The 14151-nt window shown below is 31.8% G+C and overlaps 2 protein-coding genes across 4 annotated transcripts; both read left to right on the forward strand.

Moving 5' to 3' along the window:
* Positions 1–736: 736 nt before the first annotated feature.
* On the forward strand, positions 737–7353 carry LOC129872044 (protein LSD1). Of its 3 annotated transcripts, none has more exons than XM_055946889.1 (8): positions 739–1051; positions 1424–1512; positions 1685–1798; positions 2146–2256; positions 5131–5243; positions 6643–6720; positions 6815–6886; positions 6990–7353. In XM_055946889.1, the coding sequence occupies exons 3-8, from the start codon at positions 1687–1689 to the stop codon at positions 7026–7028; spliced, it is 525 nt and encodes a 174-aa protein (XP_055802864.1). In that variant the 5' UTR covers positions 739–1051; positions 1424–1512; positions 1685–1686; the 3' UTR covers positions 7029–7353. The 3 variants fall into 3 exon arrangements, with proteins under 3 accessions (XP_055802865.1, XP_055802864.1, XP_055802863.1); XM_055946888.1 differs by having other exon boundaries at positions 739–995; XM_055946890.1 differs by lacking the exon at positions 1424–1512 and having other exon boundaries at positions 737–995.
* A 1043-nt stretch (positions 7354–8396) lies between these two features.
* On the forward strand, positions 8397–9727 carry LOC129873843 (CASP-like protein 1B2). Its single transcript, XM_055949034.1, has 3 exons — positions 8397–8621; positions 9248–9371; positions 9447–9727. The coding sequence occupies exons 1-3, from the start codon at positions 8398–8400 to the stop codon at positions 9693–9695; spliced, it is 597 nt and encodes a 198-aa protein (XP_055805009.1). The 5' UTR covers position 8397; the 3' UTR covers positions 9696–9727.
* Positions 9728–14151: the final 4424 nt, after the last annotated feature.

The following is a 14151-nucleotide window of genomic DNA, read 5'->3' on the forward strand; positions in this document are numbered from 1 at the left end:
TAATTTTAATGTGTTAGAAATTACTTTTAATTGCTAGTTCTTGTTAATTATTTTGTCAATACATGTGTTCTATCCATTCGAGATTAAACTAATTTATCGCCATCATTTTTTTCTGTATTGACAAAATCTCCTCAGTTGGTTCCATCTCTTCGATTATTTTTTTTCCGTATAAATCTTCTTTGTCAACAAAAGAAAAATCATTAGAAAAGAAAAGTTAAACGCGTTTGGATTAAATTAATAGACAAATAAGTTTCATAATTTTCAGGAATACTCTGTCTATTCCTTTTCAAAAGCCTTTTTCTTATTTTTATTTTAATAACTATATTTATAATAATTAAATTTTTTCTGTTTTTATATTTTAATTTATTTGTTCAATTTGATTGAACACATCATTTAAGAAAATAGATAATTATTTTAACTCTTGTGGTATTAAACTAAAAATATATAGAATATATAAAAAAAAAAATTAATTTTATATAGTGACGGCGTCAAGAATTTGATGAATGCTGTGTAATTTTTTTTTTAATTGTTAAAAATGTGTAAAATTAAATATACACTATATAATTTTTTGATGAAGAGTGTGCACCAAATTACTCTTCGCCTAAAATGGCTCCATCCATGATCTTGTGATCTTAAAAATATCATATGAAAAATTATATAGATATTTTTTTAAAAAATAGAACAAATAAATTAAAATGGGGTATTAATTTATCTCAAGAAAGGTCAAAAAAAAGAAGCAGCATATATTCCCAAAATTTAACGGAGAAGAAGAGTATAAGAATAAAGAAAACAAAAAAAACAACAAGAAAATAGAGAAAACTAAGGAAAAATATCCAAAAACCAATCTTTCGAAATCTTGAATTACCCAATTTCTGTCGGAATTTTTGCTTAGATTTCCATTTCAATTCCAACCCATTTTCATACAATTTCCAAGTACCCTTTACTGTATTTTTCTTTTCCGGGGTACCCAATCTTTCAGATTTGTTCGTTGACTGGTACGAAAATTGCTATTTTCTTCATCCGATTTCTTGAGGGTTTTCCTTTTTATTTGGTAGGGTAAACATGATATATTGTTGATTTTGTGTATATTGTTTACGAACGTTTGTGTTGGGTTATAATTGATTGTAGATAAATTTTGGTTTGTGGGTAGGAAGAATTTGGGTAAGGGTAAGAATTTGGTACAAGAAATCATCTAGCTTTATGGTGTTTGATTAAGCAATTTTCTGCATGATTTGTGTTTGAGTCGTCTTAGCACAAAAAAATCGAGATGGGATTTTTTCTTGTCCATATCATCTGTGAATCCTGAGAAAAAAGATTGTAGATTCAACCATTGGATGAATAATTGCTGAAAGGACCTTGCTTGATATTCTTAGGCTTAGTTTGAAGAGAGGTGTTTATTGTTCCTTTTCATTTTGTCAAGCAGGAAGAATATATTTACCTTGCGGATCGGCAAAAATTAGCTCTTCTAACACAGAAGATCAGGGAGAACTCGATATTCAAAAAGATTGAAAGGTGAAATCTTTTTGTCTCAACACAGCCACCTTAATTGTTAGGAGAAAGTTCATTGACTCGGGATGGATCCTTCAGATTTATTACAATCTTGAGATTTGTAACTCAAACATCAGTTCTCAATTTAGTCTGTGAGCTTTACATGTCTATTTGGTTAATTTTTTTCGTTCTGTAGATATGCAGAATCAGTTGATGTGTAGTGGGTGCAGGACAATGCTTCTTTATCCTAGAGGAGCTTCTAATGTCTGCTGTGCAGTGTGCAATGCACTCACCCCTGTCCCACCTCCTGGTATCTGTGCTTTTCTCTATTCTGATGTTGTTACAAGAACATTCTTTTCAAATTTGTGTGGCGATTGTTTGGATTAAGGCCTCCTCCCATGTTGCTAGAAGATTGTTGTTAGGAAAGAAAATTACTGTATTTAAACATTTCAAGTATGTCTGTTAGTAATGCTTAATGGTGAGATGGTAAGATGAATCCATAGAGGGGGCTAGGTTTTGGGGAGGCTTGGTGTCTAGATTCTGTTGGGATTGAGACGTAGTTATTGTTGTTGTTGTTTTGCCTTGAGATGGATTGAAGCTTAGTTGACGTTGTGTTCTGTTACTCGAAGGTGTTGCTTAAATTCTGACCTTTCTCAGGAATGGAAATGGCTCAACTGATATGTGGAGGCTGTCGTACATTACTTATGCATCCACGTGGAGCGAACAGTGTGAGATGCTCCTGCTGTCATACGGTGAACCTTGTCCCAGGTACAGTTTATGGTTTCCCTTTCCTTGATTTCTGAGACTAATATTGGTCTGTTTATGAAAATATAGTGTCTCTTTACTGGAATGCAATGTTTCCTTTGAGCGTAATATGAATCTAGCTTTTGATACTATCCACTTAAGCTTGAGCTTTGGTTGTTTTCATTTATCATATGAGATCTTTTTCCTACATATTCATCAAAAGGTTATCATATGAGATCTCAATTTTAGATATCGGCATTTTAATGATTGGATAACATGAATTTTTTTTGTTGGAAGAGTTACATTACTATGATGATGTAACTATGTTATACATAGGTGAACATTTCGGTATAGTTGTGTTTTTAGGCGAAATAAGTTATGACTTATGAGTTTAGAGTGTGGTCCCAGCTTAAATTTGCAACTTTGGAGCCCTTCAAGCGTTTGCCTGGGGGAAGGGAGCTGTACAAATTTATGTCTTTGTCAGACTTAGGGGCATATGATTATGGGATCACCAAAAAACTTCATTATTGTATGTTTGTGTAATGTTTTTTTCCTATCGAGTCTCAATTTAATCAGAAGCCTTGCCTGATGGATAGGTGTAACTCCAATTGACTTCTCTTAGATTTGGTAGTTCCTCGAACATAATGATCTGATCTGGTGCTCTTTGGAAACTAGTAGCCAGTTCACAAAAGATATATCTGATCTATATCTTCTCATCAGCTTTGCTTTTTGGTCATATCTGCTTCGTTTTGCAGCATAGCGAGGAGAACTTAGTTTATGACTGGTAGTTGGTGGAGATAACTTGGTGTATGCATTTTTCTCCAAGCACACATTCTTCTATGTCACTGACTAAGTCTGTTTATATGTGTCTGACATAAGTCTGTTTATATGTGTCTTTTGTTGTTTTAAGAACATATTACTGGAATCGGTACTTTAGCAATCATAGTGGGTGTATAGTGAATTGTGCTCTTTCCTGTCCAAATTCAAAGTTTTCTTTTCCCCTAGGTATTCTATCTTGTTTATAGTACTGGGAATGTTTTTTTTCTTCATTTTTCCCTTGGTCAGAAGCTACGTGATTTGAAGTTGGATGGTGGTCCTGAAGGCAACAACATTTGTTGTTGACCATGCTAAGAAGTAAGAAATGTAGTGTGACAATGCTAATTGGGCACTAATGTTTTGTGCAAAATCAGATGCCTTTTTACTAGAGCTAAGCTGTAAAGAAAGGTGTTTAAGATGAGATAGTTATCTCTAACTCCTTGTATTTTAATGCGACTGAGATGGTATGGACATGTGAAGAGGAGAGACACAGATGCCCCAGTGCGGAGGTGTGAGAGGCTGGCCATGGATGGTTACAGAAGAGGTAGGGGTAGGCCGAAGAAGTATTGGGGAGAGGTGATTAGACAGGACATGGCGCAGTTACAGCTTACGGAGGACATGACCTTAGATAGGAGGGTGTGGAGGACCCACATTAGGGTAGAAGGCTAGTTCATAGTCTCGTTATTCTTCTCTATTCATAGGTGTAGTAGTGCATTACGATCTCTTGCGCTTTGACTTCTGATTTCTGTTATTTCTGTTATTATTTATTACTTTCTATGCTTTGATTACTCAATTTTACCTGTGACGCTTTCATTATTTATTTAATCGTTATTTGTTATTAGTATTTATTTATTTGTATTTATTTGTTATCTATTCGTTATTTGTTTGTTGTTTTTCTCATAAAGCTTTTAATTTTCTATTCTTATCTAACATTTTTTTATGCATTTATGCTTTTACTGAGCCGAGGGTCTCCAGGAAACAGCCGTCCTACCTTGGTAGGAGTAAGGTCTGCGTACATTCTACCCTCCCCAGACCCCATGTTGTGGGATTTCACTGGGTTGTTGTTGTTGTTGTTGTTGTTGTTCTAGCTTTCACTAGAATTTTATAAGGTAAAGAACTAGATGAGTTTTTTGTGTTTGAGGAATTGTACCTTAGATAATAGAGGGGAAAATGAGCTAAAAGAGACTTTTGAGAGTGGAATGAAGAATAGGGGATTTCTATTTTTTTTTTCTTTTCTTTTGTTATAAACATTTAAATAGGGGTTAATTATGAAGAAGTGGGTTGATTTAAAATATTTGTAAACTTAGGGTAAAAAATTAAAAGATCAAAAACACAACCCCAAAAAGTCTCCTCTTTCATATTTCATATTTCAAAATTCAAAATTTCTTATTCCCTCCATTTCTTTTTTTTTACTAATCTCTCTTTTTCTTCTTCTTCTTCTTCTTCTTCCTTAACTTCTTTACCTTTTTTCTTCTCCGTTTTTCCCTTTCTTTTCAAACTTTTTGTGTTTTCATCTTCTTCTTCTTCGGATGTTGTCATCCTCATTTTTTTCTTCACTCCGATTTGATAGTGAAAATTATAAAAAAAATTGATATGTTGTTTATATAAACAGGAGTCGTTCAAGCAACCAAAAATTGTTTAAACAACCCTAAGTTGTTTAGTTCAAACAACAGAAGTTGTTTAAACAACCAAAAATTGTTTAAACAACCAGAAGTTGTTTAGTTCAAACAACCAGAAGATATTTAAACAACCCTAAGTTGTTTAGGTGTTTTTTATGATTCTTTAGTTAAAACAATGAGAATATTTTAAATATCAGCTAGTTGTTTGGAGAGGGGGTCTTTTGTAAATTAAAAAAACTTGTGGGTTCTTAAAATATGTGTCATTATCACTAATTAAAGAAGAGTCCCTTTTACTTCATTTTTAAGACTTGTGTCCTTTTTTTTTTATTTACACTCTCAAAAGTCTCTTTTAATTTAATCCCCCATAGATAGAGCTTAGATTTCTTGCTACCCTGTTTTTCTTCTGCCATTTTTGTTTCGAAGACGTTCCTGGATGACATATAATTGTTCTGTTGATCTTCAGGTCCTAACCAGTTTGCTCATGTTTACTGCGGGAACTGCCGTATGATGCTAATGTATCCATGTGGAGCTCCATCGGTTAGATGTGCAGTATGCCATTATATTACCAATGTTAATGTGAGTATGATGATTCATTTTTCTTTTTGATCTTTGGTGAAAATTTTAGCTGACATGTAGTTTACTGTATCTTTCTATGCAGATGCACCTGAACAGTTACTAAAAATTAAAGAAGTAAAATAACAAAGAGGACTAAATTTTAAGATTGTGCTTTTGGTGATGAGAATTCTATTTAGTGAGTAGTATAATATTTACCTATCTTGTTAGGATCAGAGAATAACCAACTACCATATTGACGTAGTTTAATCACAATTTAAAGTGAGAATATCTATCACTTAACTGTAAATAAGTGATAAAAAGTGTGTATGAAAGAGGTGTCTTGCATACATTGGTTGGTGTAAACACTAGGCGTGAATAAGTCTTTGTACTTTGTTGCTTTAGGGTGCTGCAAATCAATTAAAATCACAATGTTAATCCTTCTATGTAAATAGTACGATTTGTTGAGAATAGGATGATCGGAATTGAAGGAGATAAAAAGGGAATAATTAACACAGTAGACATGTAGTTGTTGATGCTTCAAAATAGCCAATTCTTGAGTCATTGAAACTCAGGGAAATCAGTTAGGTTTGTATCTGTTTAAGCTGCTCTTCTCTGGTTCTTCCTTCTCCACTTATAGTCTGAACCTATATGAATCAGTAAATAATAGCGATTAACCTTGCTTCATATCTTGGATTGTAAAGCAAATAGATTAAATTGAAAATCATAGACACATTTTGAGGACTTCACATAAAGGAAACTGTCAGAGTGGTTTAATCCTTGTGGAAGTTTAATGGAGAAGCTTATGTTGAAAGGGAAGTTTGAATGTATTCACCTATAGCAGTTTATGATCTTGAGCTTGTGATATCAGCATCACCAGCCACTTAAATGCGAATGTATTTTGAACTTTTAGTTGCAATTTTTAGATGTTATTGGTATCACAAATTGTGGCAAAAATAAGGGGGTAGGTCGGCGAATAAGGACACAAAATCAGGTCTTTTGGGTTACTAGTTGATTTCTTAGGCTATTTGCATACATACCTGATTACAAGAAGAACATGCCCAGTGTAATCCCACAAGTGGGGTCTGAGGAGGATGGTGTATATGCAGTCTTACCCCTACATTGTGAAGGTAGAGAGGTTGTTTTCAATAGGCTCTCGATTCAAGTAAAGCTTATCAAAATCAGTAAGTCAAGGAAATATAGTGGTGAGGAAGCCATGTAGAAAATAATGGAGAAAAGAACAGTAGCAACAACAAATAATATGAAACTGAAACAAAGGAAACAACAGGTACTAATAGAATTGAAGAATAAGATAGTAGGAGAGTAATAATAATAATATTGATAAGGGAAGCTAGATAACATGCGTGCATGAATGTGATAAGGAATTTCAGTTTTCCTGCGTTTATATGCATATTTTTTGTAGGCAGGAGACGGAAGAGCCCATGCACCTTTGAACCCTCCTAATGGCACTGCTACCCCTGCTGCAGGATCCTCTTCAACTGTGAGTTCATAAGTCTGCCGCATGTTCTGTTCTTCCTTGCAAGTTTCTAATTTGGCTAAAATTGATTTCTGATATGTATTCGTATCTGCTTTAGGCCAAGGCTCGTTCACAAAATCAAACTGTTGTCGTCCAAAACCCAATGTCTGTTGATGAGAGTGGCAAATTGGTAAGTTTTCCGTCATGTTTAACCTCTTTTGTATTTATATTTCCTGGCTTCTTTACTCTCAAGTTATCCACCTTATCATTAACGACACGATTTACATTTCTAGGTGAGCAATGTAGTTGTCGGTGTAACGACAACGTCATAGCTTGTCGGTTAAGTTTGTTGTTGGACGACAATTGAGAGTTTTGCTCGCATCAATTGGAAAGATGAGTATAAAGACAGCCACTGCATATAAATATGGTAGTGTTTAGTGTTGTTACTACAACCATACCCCTATTTTTTTATGTAACATTTTGAATTATGATTGTGGGGTGATTGAGGCTACATTAAGTGTGGTGACTATTTGGAGTCTCTAATTGATAACTACGCATTAGATTTGTGGCGTGAATATGCCCAAAGTCATAAGTAAAGAATGTTATGTACCTTATATGCCATATGTTAATGTATATGATATGACTATATGCCATGAACCTTACTGCCTTAATGCCTTGCTTTAAAAGGCGAATTCAGGATCTAGAGACTAAGAGTTAGTGGGCTTCAAATGAGTGCGATTTTCTTAGATATATGCATGTGTGTAATGGCTTCAGTTGAACCTGCAGCCTTGTCTCATATTAATATTAATATGATATGGTTTCCTTCGGGAGAAATGATTTTCTAGCTTTTTACAAACTTTTGTTAGTTTTATGCCTTTTTATGCGTAAGCAATCTGAAAAATAATCTTCTTCAATTAATATCGTAAGAGGGGAAGAAATCTCATTTCCTCTGCCCCCTCAAAAGTTATCTCAAGCAAAAGAGAAGGATTAAATTGGCTAAAATACAAAAATAAAACGGACTGGTTCTTAACCACAGCAGAATGAGATTTTTTCCTTTTCTATTTTCCTTTAGATAAGGATTAAATTGGCTAAAATACAAAAATGAAACGGAGAGGGGGACTGGGGGAGGGGGGATCTTTCTTTTTTAATTCCCTCCCCCTAAATTTGTCTTCCTTTTAGTCCAACTACTTGCCCTTTAGTTTCTTCTTGAGGTTGGAAACTTGTGTATGTTGCTCAAAAAAAATATTTAACAGTATAGTTTTGTTGAACAACAAAAGTAATATGGTAAAATATTTCTCACAAGGGCCAAGTGTAACGTGATTTTGATCTCAATACATATACTCAGTGGCGGAGTTAAAAAATTTACTAAATGAGTTCAAAATATGAATACGTAAACACAAAAAGAAGTTGAAGGGGGTTCAATATTTATTAAATCTACATTAAAAAATAACTTAAACATATATAAACATTGTAATTTTCTGTTGAAGAGAGTTCGGATGAAACCCTTGGCCCTACCTGGCTCTGCCCTGTATATACCTACCAGAGATCATGTCTAAACTTGTTGCATACTTCATACAAAAGCCTTCCATTTTCCCACCAACTGATTAAACCTAATTTGATGACAAAAAAAGAGGGGCTAATTGCTCTCTCTATATAAATAAACGGATCAACTGTCAGTAGGATGAAAACAAAACATACAAAATGTCTCAAGAAGGAAATGGACAAAAATCATATTTGGCTAAGCCTAAGGATTGCTGTAATTGGGTGATGCCATTGTTGAGGTTATTGGCATTTGGTGCAACAATTTCAGCAACATTAGTTATGGCACTTAACAATGAAAAGAAAACTTTTGTTGTTGCTACTATTGGTACCACTCCAATTCAAGCTACACTCCATGCTAAGTTCCAGCATACTCCAGCTTTTGTGTAAGCCCTTTCTGCTAATTATCCTCTTTTTTTTATAATTGTGATGTTTGAGTAAGTTTGTGAGCACCTCGAATAATCTATTATCTTTCATTTGCACAACTATTAAATAATTCTGTCCACCAAAGTTTAGATAGATGATAAAAAATTATCTAGTGTATACCAGGTCACCACACCACTAGAAACAAAGGTTTTTTCCATCACGAATCAGCGAAAAATTTATGCTATAGAACATGATTTTTCCATTGATTTTTCATTGAGCCAACTCACTGAAAAAATGCATGGTGGGAAACAAATTCTCGCTGAAATAGTGGAAACTTCCTGATTTTCCCATAGGAAAACATTATCCATTTTTTCTTTCTCACCGATTCAATCAATTATCTATAAAATAGCCACTGAACATTTTTCGGTGAAAAAATAATGATTTTTTATAAGAAATCACCTAGTATATACCAGGTCACCAAGATGGACAAATGATGAGAAATCACCGAGTAACTCTGTCCACTAGGCTATACCCATGGGTGCAACGGAAGAGGCTACATATTTAATTCTCTAATTATATAAAGTACGAAAAAGATTTAAAGTTATCTTTTTTCTCAAATATATAAACAATTAATTTGTGGATGCAGGTTCTTTGTGATAGCAAACGGACTATGCAGTCTCCATAACCTCCTAATGTTAGCATCTTGTTTTATTGGAAGCAAATATGATTACATGGGACTACGATTTTATGTGATTGGAATCCTAGACATGGTAATTAATTAAGTACTCATTTTTATATATTTTTAATTGTTCAATTAATGAATTAATTAATCTGTTGTATGGTAGATAAATGTGGCACTAATTTCTGGTGGAGCAAGCTCAGCGGCTTTTATGGGACAGCTTGGTAGAGATGGGAATTCTCATGCAAGATGGAATAAAATTTGTGATAAATTTTATACATTTTGTAACCATGGTGAAGGAGCTATTATTGCTTCTTTCATTGGTTTGCTTCTTATGATAATTACAACTGGCATTAATATAATAAAACTTAAAAACGTTCATAATTCTGGCAATACTTGTGCCATTATTCCTTAATCAAGAAACTCCTAATTGTCATTTCATAAAAAGCTTCTATGGTTTTCGAGTGATGTATTGTACCTACTTGTGTTTCGCTTTTGCCTCTTAATGTAATGTTCATTTTAATGAAATTTTCGTATTATATACCGTGTTATAATATAATATAATATAAATCAAGTTTGTATCATAGAGGACTGAGAGTTTTTCTTAAAGGAATAAAGGATCAATTCTCATAATACCATGTTAATAGATGGTATATCATAAGAGTATCATAGAGAAATGAACAATATTTTTTAAAGAAAAATAAACCTAACATACATATGTATCATAGTATACTATAATAAGATACTTTAACTACTATCAATTTGGTATACCATGTAGTAAAACATTATAGATCAATTAAATAGATGTGTGGTGTTATTTTTCCTATTAGTGAATTTTTTTTAAATATCATATTTAATATAAGAAATTTTGAATTGTGACAGTAGATTAAAACTTTCAAGTTATAACATATTTTAAAATATTATGCATTAATTAAAGAATTAATAAACTAAATAAAGAAAATTGTAATAAATTTACAAAAATGGTAATAAATATATTAATGGTAATACAGAATTAGCATTAAATTAGGACTCTAATAACTAATTTTGAAATTAAATTCCTTTATTTTCTCAATCAATTGAAAATCTGATGAGATATATTTCAAAACTGAAATTTTTATTTGAATTTTTGTCTCTAATGTATTCTCTCTCTCCTCCATTCAACGACTTTTCATCATTTTGAATTATTATTTTTTGAAATTATCATGAAAAGTGAAAGGTTTTTATCAATACTTGTTCAACATAGTGAAAGATGGGATTCTACAGGTACGTTATTCAGTGTTTTGGTTTCCGTTTTCATTTAAAAAGTTTATTTGCGATGAAAAGTTTCATTCATTTTTGTTGAATGTATAGTTTTGACTGTTCATTATTTGTCATTCATACAGTTAGCGATAGACAATTTTTTTTTGTTATTCACACAGTTGAAAATCAGGGTTCAGTTTATGTCTTACGATAGTTGAAATAATTTGTGTGAATGTAGTGTGTATTAATATTGTATATAATTTGATTAAATAATGAATTGCAAGTATGAGTTGTGTAAATTTGGTATGCTGTGATGTTAATAATTTGTATGTGTATTTCTTCTAGAGAATCTCCTAATTATTCCAAAGCAACTAGAAAGAGATTCTTTAACCAGAAAGAATTCGGTTTAGATTTAGGATACCTATCCAGAAGTTTTCGCAACTCAATCATCGATGATGGAATTTAATATATGTTTCTTGTTTCTGTATATTCATGGTATAATAGTATTTTTTGTGTTTTTAGTTTGGAACTGTGCATGATCGTTACTTTTTTGGTGATAGTAATTTTTATATGAATTTGTAATTAAATTTGAGTTTTTTTTATTTTACTAAGTATGTGGTGCTGGTTGGTATATGTGTTGTATAAATTTTGTATACGTTGAATTAGTGGTATGGATTTGGCATGCTGTCACCGATGGACCTAAGGGTATATTGTGTGTATACGTACCAGAAACTGTAGTTGTGGTCGCTTTCAACTTGATGAGATGTCTTGCGGTCATGCCATTGCTGTTCTTAGATACAGATGTTTGCATAAAGAAGATTATTGTTCTTCGTATTACAACAATAAGAATTTTCAAGACGCATAAGCAATTCCAGTTGAGCCTCTTTCGTGTATTGTTGGTATCACATTGGCATACGAGTTGAAAAATACTTAGTGGTAATATAACAAGAAAATTAGTTGAAACAATGTATGAATATGGTATTTTATAAAAGAATTGAACTATAATATCATATGAAATTTGTATGAAAACTGAATTTTCATATAAATTTGAAAATTGTATTCTATAAATGAGCTGAACTATAATGTCAATATGAAGCCTGTATGAAAAATAAATTCTAATTATGTCATGTGAATTTTATTTTTGTGTATGAAACTCGTTTAATCTTATTTGTATCGTACTATTTATTGAATGTTGGACGCAGTAAGTTTGGTATGAACTTAGCTTAAATTTGAAACTTAATTAAGTTTGTATTTCGTTTATAGGCTTAATAATATATTCGTGTATTATGGTGCATGAAATCTAAATCATAAAATGAAATTTAAGTACAATAATATGTAAAAATATAAAATTAAAAAAATTGGTATCACATTGACATATTAGCTGAAAAATTCTTAGCGGTAAAATAACAAGAAACTTAATTGAAACAATGTATGAATATGGTATCCTTTATCAGAACTGAACTGTAGTAGCATATAAAATTTGTATGAAAATTGAATTATAATAAAACTTTGAATATAGTATTCTATAAAAGAGTTGAACTATAATGTCAATATGAAACCTGTATGCAAACTAAATTCTAATAATGTAATGTAAACTATAATTCCAATATGAAACCTGTAAGAAAACTAAAAGTTATAATTTCAAGAAAATATTGTCATATAACTGAAAAACATAAGAAACAGTTGGTTCTTTAAACATCAAAAATCATACTACGGATGAAGGAAAATATACTAACCTAAGAAAAGAAAAGTGACAGTTGATTATTTATATAAAAAAATATGCTATCATTGAAGAAAAAGAACTAGTAAAACAACAAAACAAAAGTAACAGTTCAGAATATCCTTCATCTGGAAACTGATCGTCTTGGCCTTGGCATAGGGAAATTGGTGGTGTCCGGAGCCTGCTCTCTTGATACGCGTGGTCCACCAAATCTGCTGGAAACAGTCCCAGTTACCTCACTTCTCATTTTTTTGACTGGTGTTTGGATTAATATATTAAAATTTGGTGGTTCAATCTCTACCGTAGCTTCGTCCTCTGTAAATTGGGGACTCTTCCAGGGGTGTATGATCAACTTTTTGAATTTTCTTCATCATACAAAACTCCTCTGTACACTAATTGGAAATGGCGGCGATTTTAAAAATGGTGGGGGCTGAAGAAATCTTGAGGAAGACGAGGGTATTTTTTTTTTTTGAACAAATTGAAGAAAGAGAAATTGCAGAGAAGTTGATGGAGGTAGTTGATTGTAGTGAATATTATTACACATAATCAATACACCATTTTTTACTTTTTCTTTCTTATTAATTGTGAAAAAAATTAATATGTTTAAATAATTAATTTAAATAGTTGAATTATAACAATTTGTTAACGCCGGTAATTAATAATTGAAAGTTAAATTACTTTTTGCCCTCCCATTACACTTAAAAATCCTAATAACTAAAATTAACTTGCTACCCATTTGCATCATTCTAAAAAGCCGCTACGTAGATCATTCCCAGCTCCTACAAATAGTTTCCAATGCGTCAATTCTCGAACATTCACCATTGCCCCGACAGTTAATTAGAGATAAGTCAGAATCCGTTGAATAACAGAAAGTAGCTCAAAAAGGCTTCAAATATTACGTAGACACAAAAAAAATTAAAAGGCTTCAAATATTTCATAACCACTACAATTGAAGATTGTTGTGTGGTGATATTAAGGTACATATTTGAGTCATACTTCATGTATAATTATATTTTTATTGATATAGAAAGAAAAAACAAAAATAAATGAGTCAAAAGTAATGTAGATTTAGATTATGAAAAAAATAGAATTAAAACTAGAAAATGAGAAAAAGAAAAAAAATGAAAGAAGAAAAGAAGGAGAAATGTTGGCGTCACGACACTGATGTCATGTTGATGCCGCGTTGAAGAAGTTGGCGTAAACGATCGGCGAGGATAATTTCTTCGTATTTAATGAACAAGTATGAAAAGATCCTTTTTGGGTCAAATGTTTGAGCGAATTGTTCATATTTTGCAGGCATTTTAATTAATTTGACGAGATACTTTGCTATTTTTCACTAAACTTTTTTCATCGAATTTGGACATATGATAAGAAATCACCGCAGGGATAACTCAAGCACGTTAGTAGCCTAAAATAAAAAATGAATCAGAGGCCTTACATTTTGATTTTTTTATATATATTTTATTTCAAGTTTATTCTTCTAGTATTTTAAGAGGCAAAGTTTTTAATAGATTTCTTCAAAAAAAAATGAGATGTAAATTTGTTTCTTTCTTTTTATATGAAGAAGTTTACTTATTTTATGAGTAGTACTTCCTCCGTTACAATTTGTTTGTTTGATTTTAATTTGATACAAAAATTAAGAAAGTAAAGAAGAGTTGAATCTTGTGATCTTAAATCAAGGAACAAAATGTCATTTAATCTCGTAAACATGTCAGGTGGGAAATCAAAATTAAAGAGTTGACCAAAAAAGAAAAAAAATATTTTTTTTGAAACAAACCAAAAAAAAGGTAAGACAAATAAATTAAAACGAAACATGATCAAAATATCTTTTTAAAATAATAATTTTGTTATTGCTAAAATAAATGGGATCCCTCAAATTTGGGGGGATATGTGCCTTATTTTCTAACTTCTA

Source organism: Solanum dulcamara, chromosome 11 (genome assembly GCF_947179165.1).
Source record: "Solanum dulcamara chromosome 11, daSolDulc1.2, whole genome shotgun sequence".
NCBI classification, from domain to species: Eukaryota; Viridiplantae; Streptophyta; class Magnoliopsida; order Solanales; family Solanaceae; genus Solanum; species Solanum dulcamara.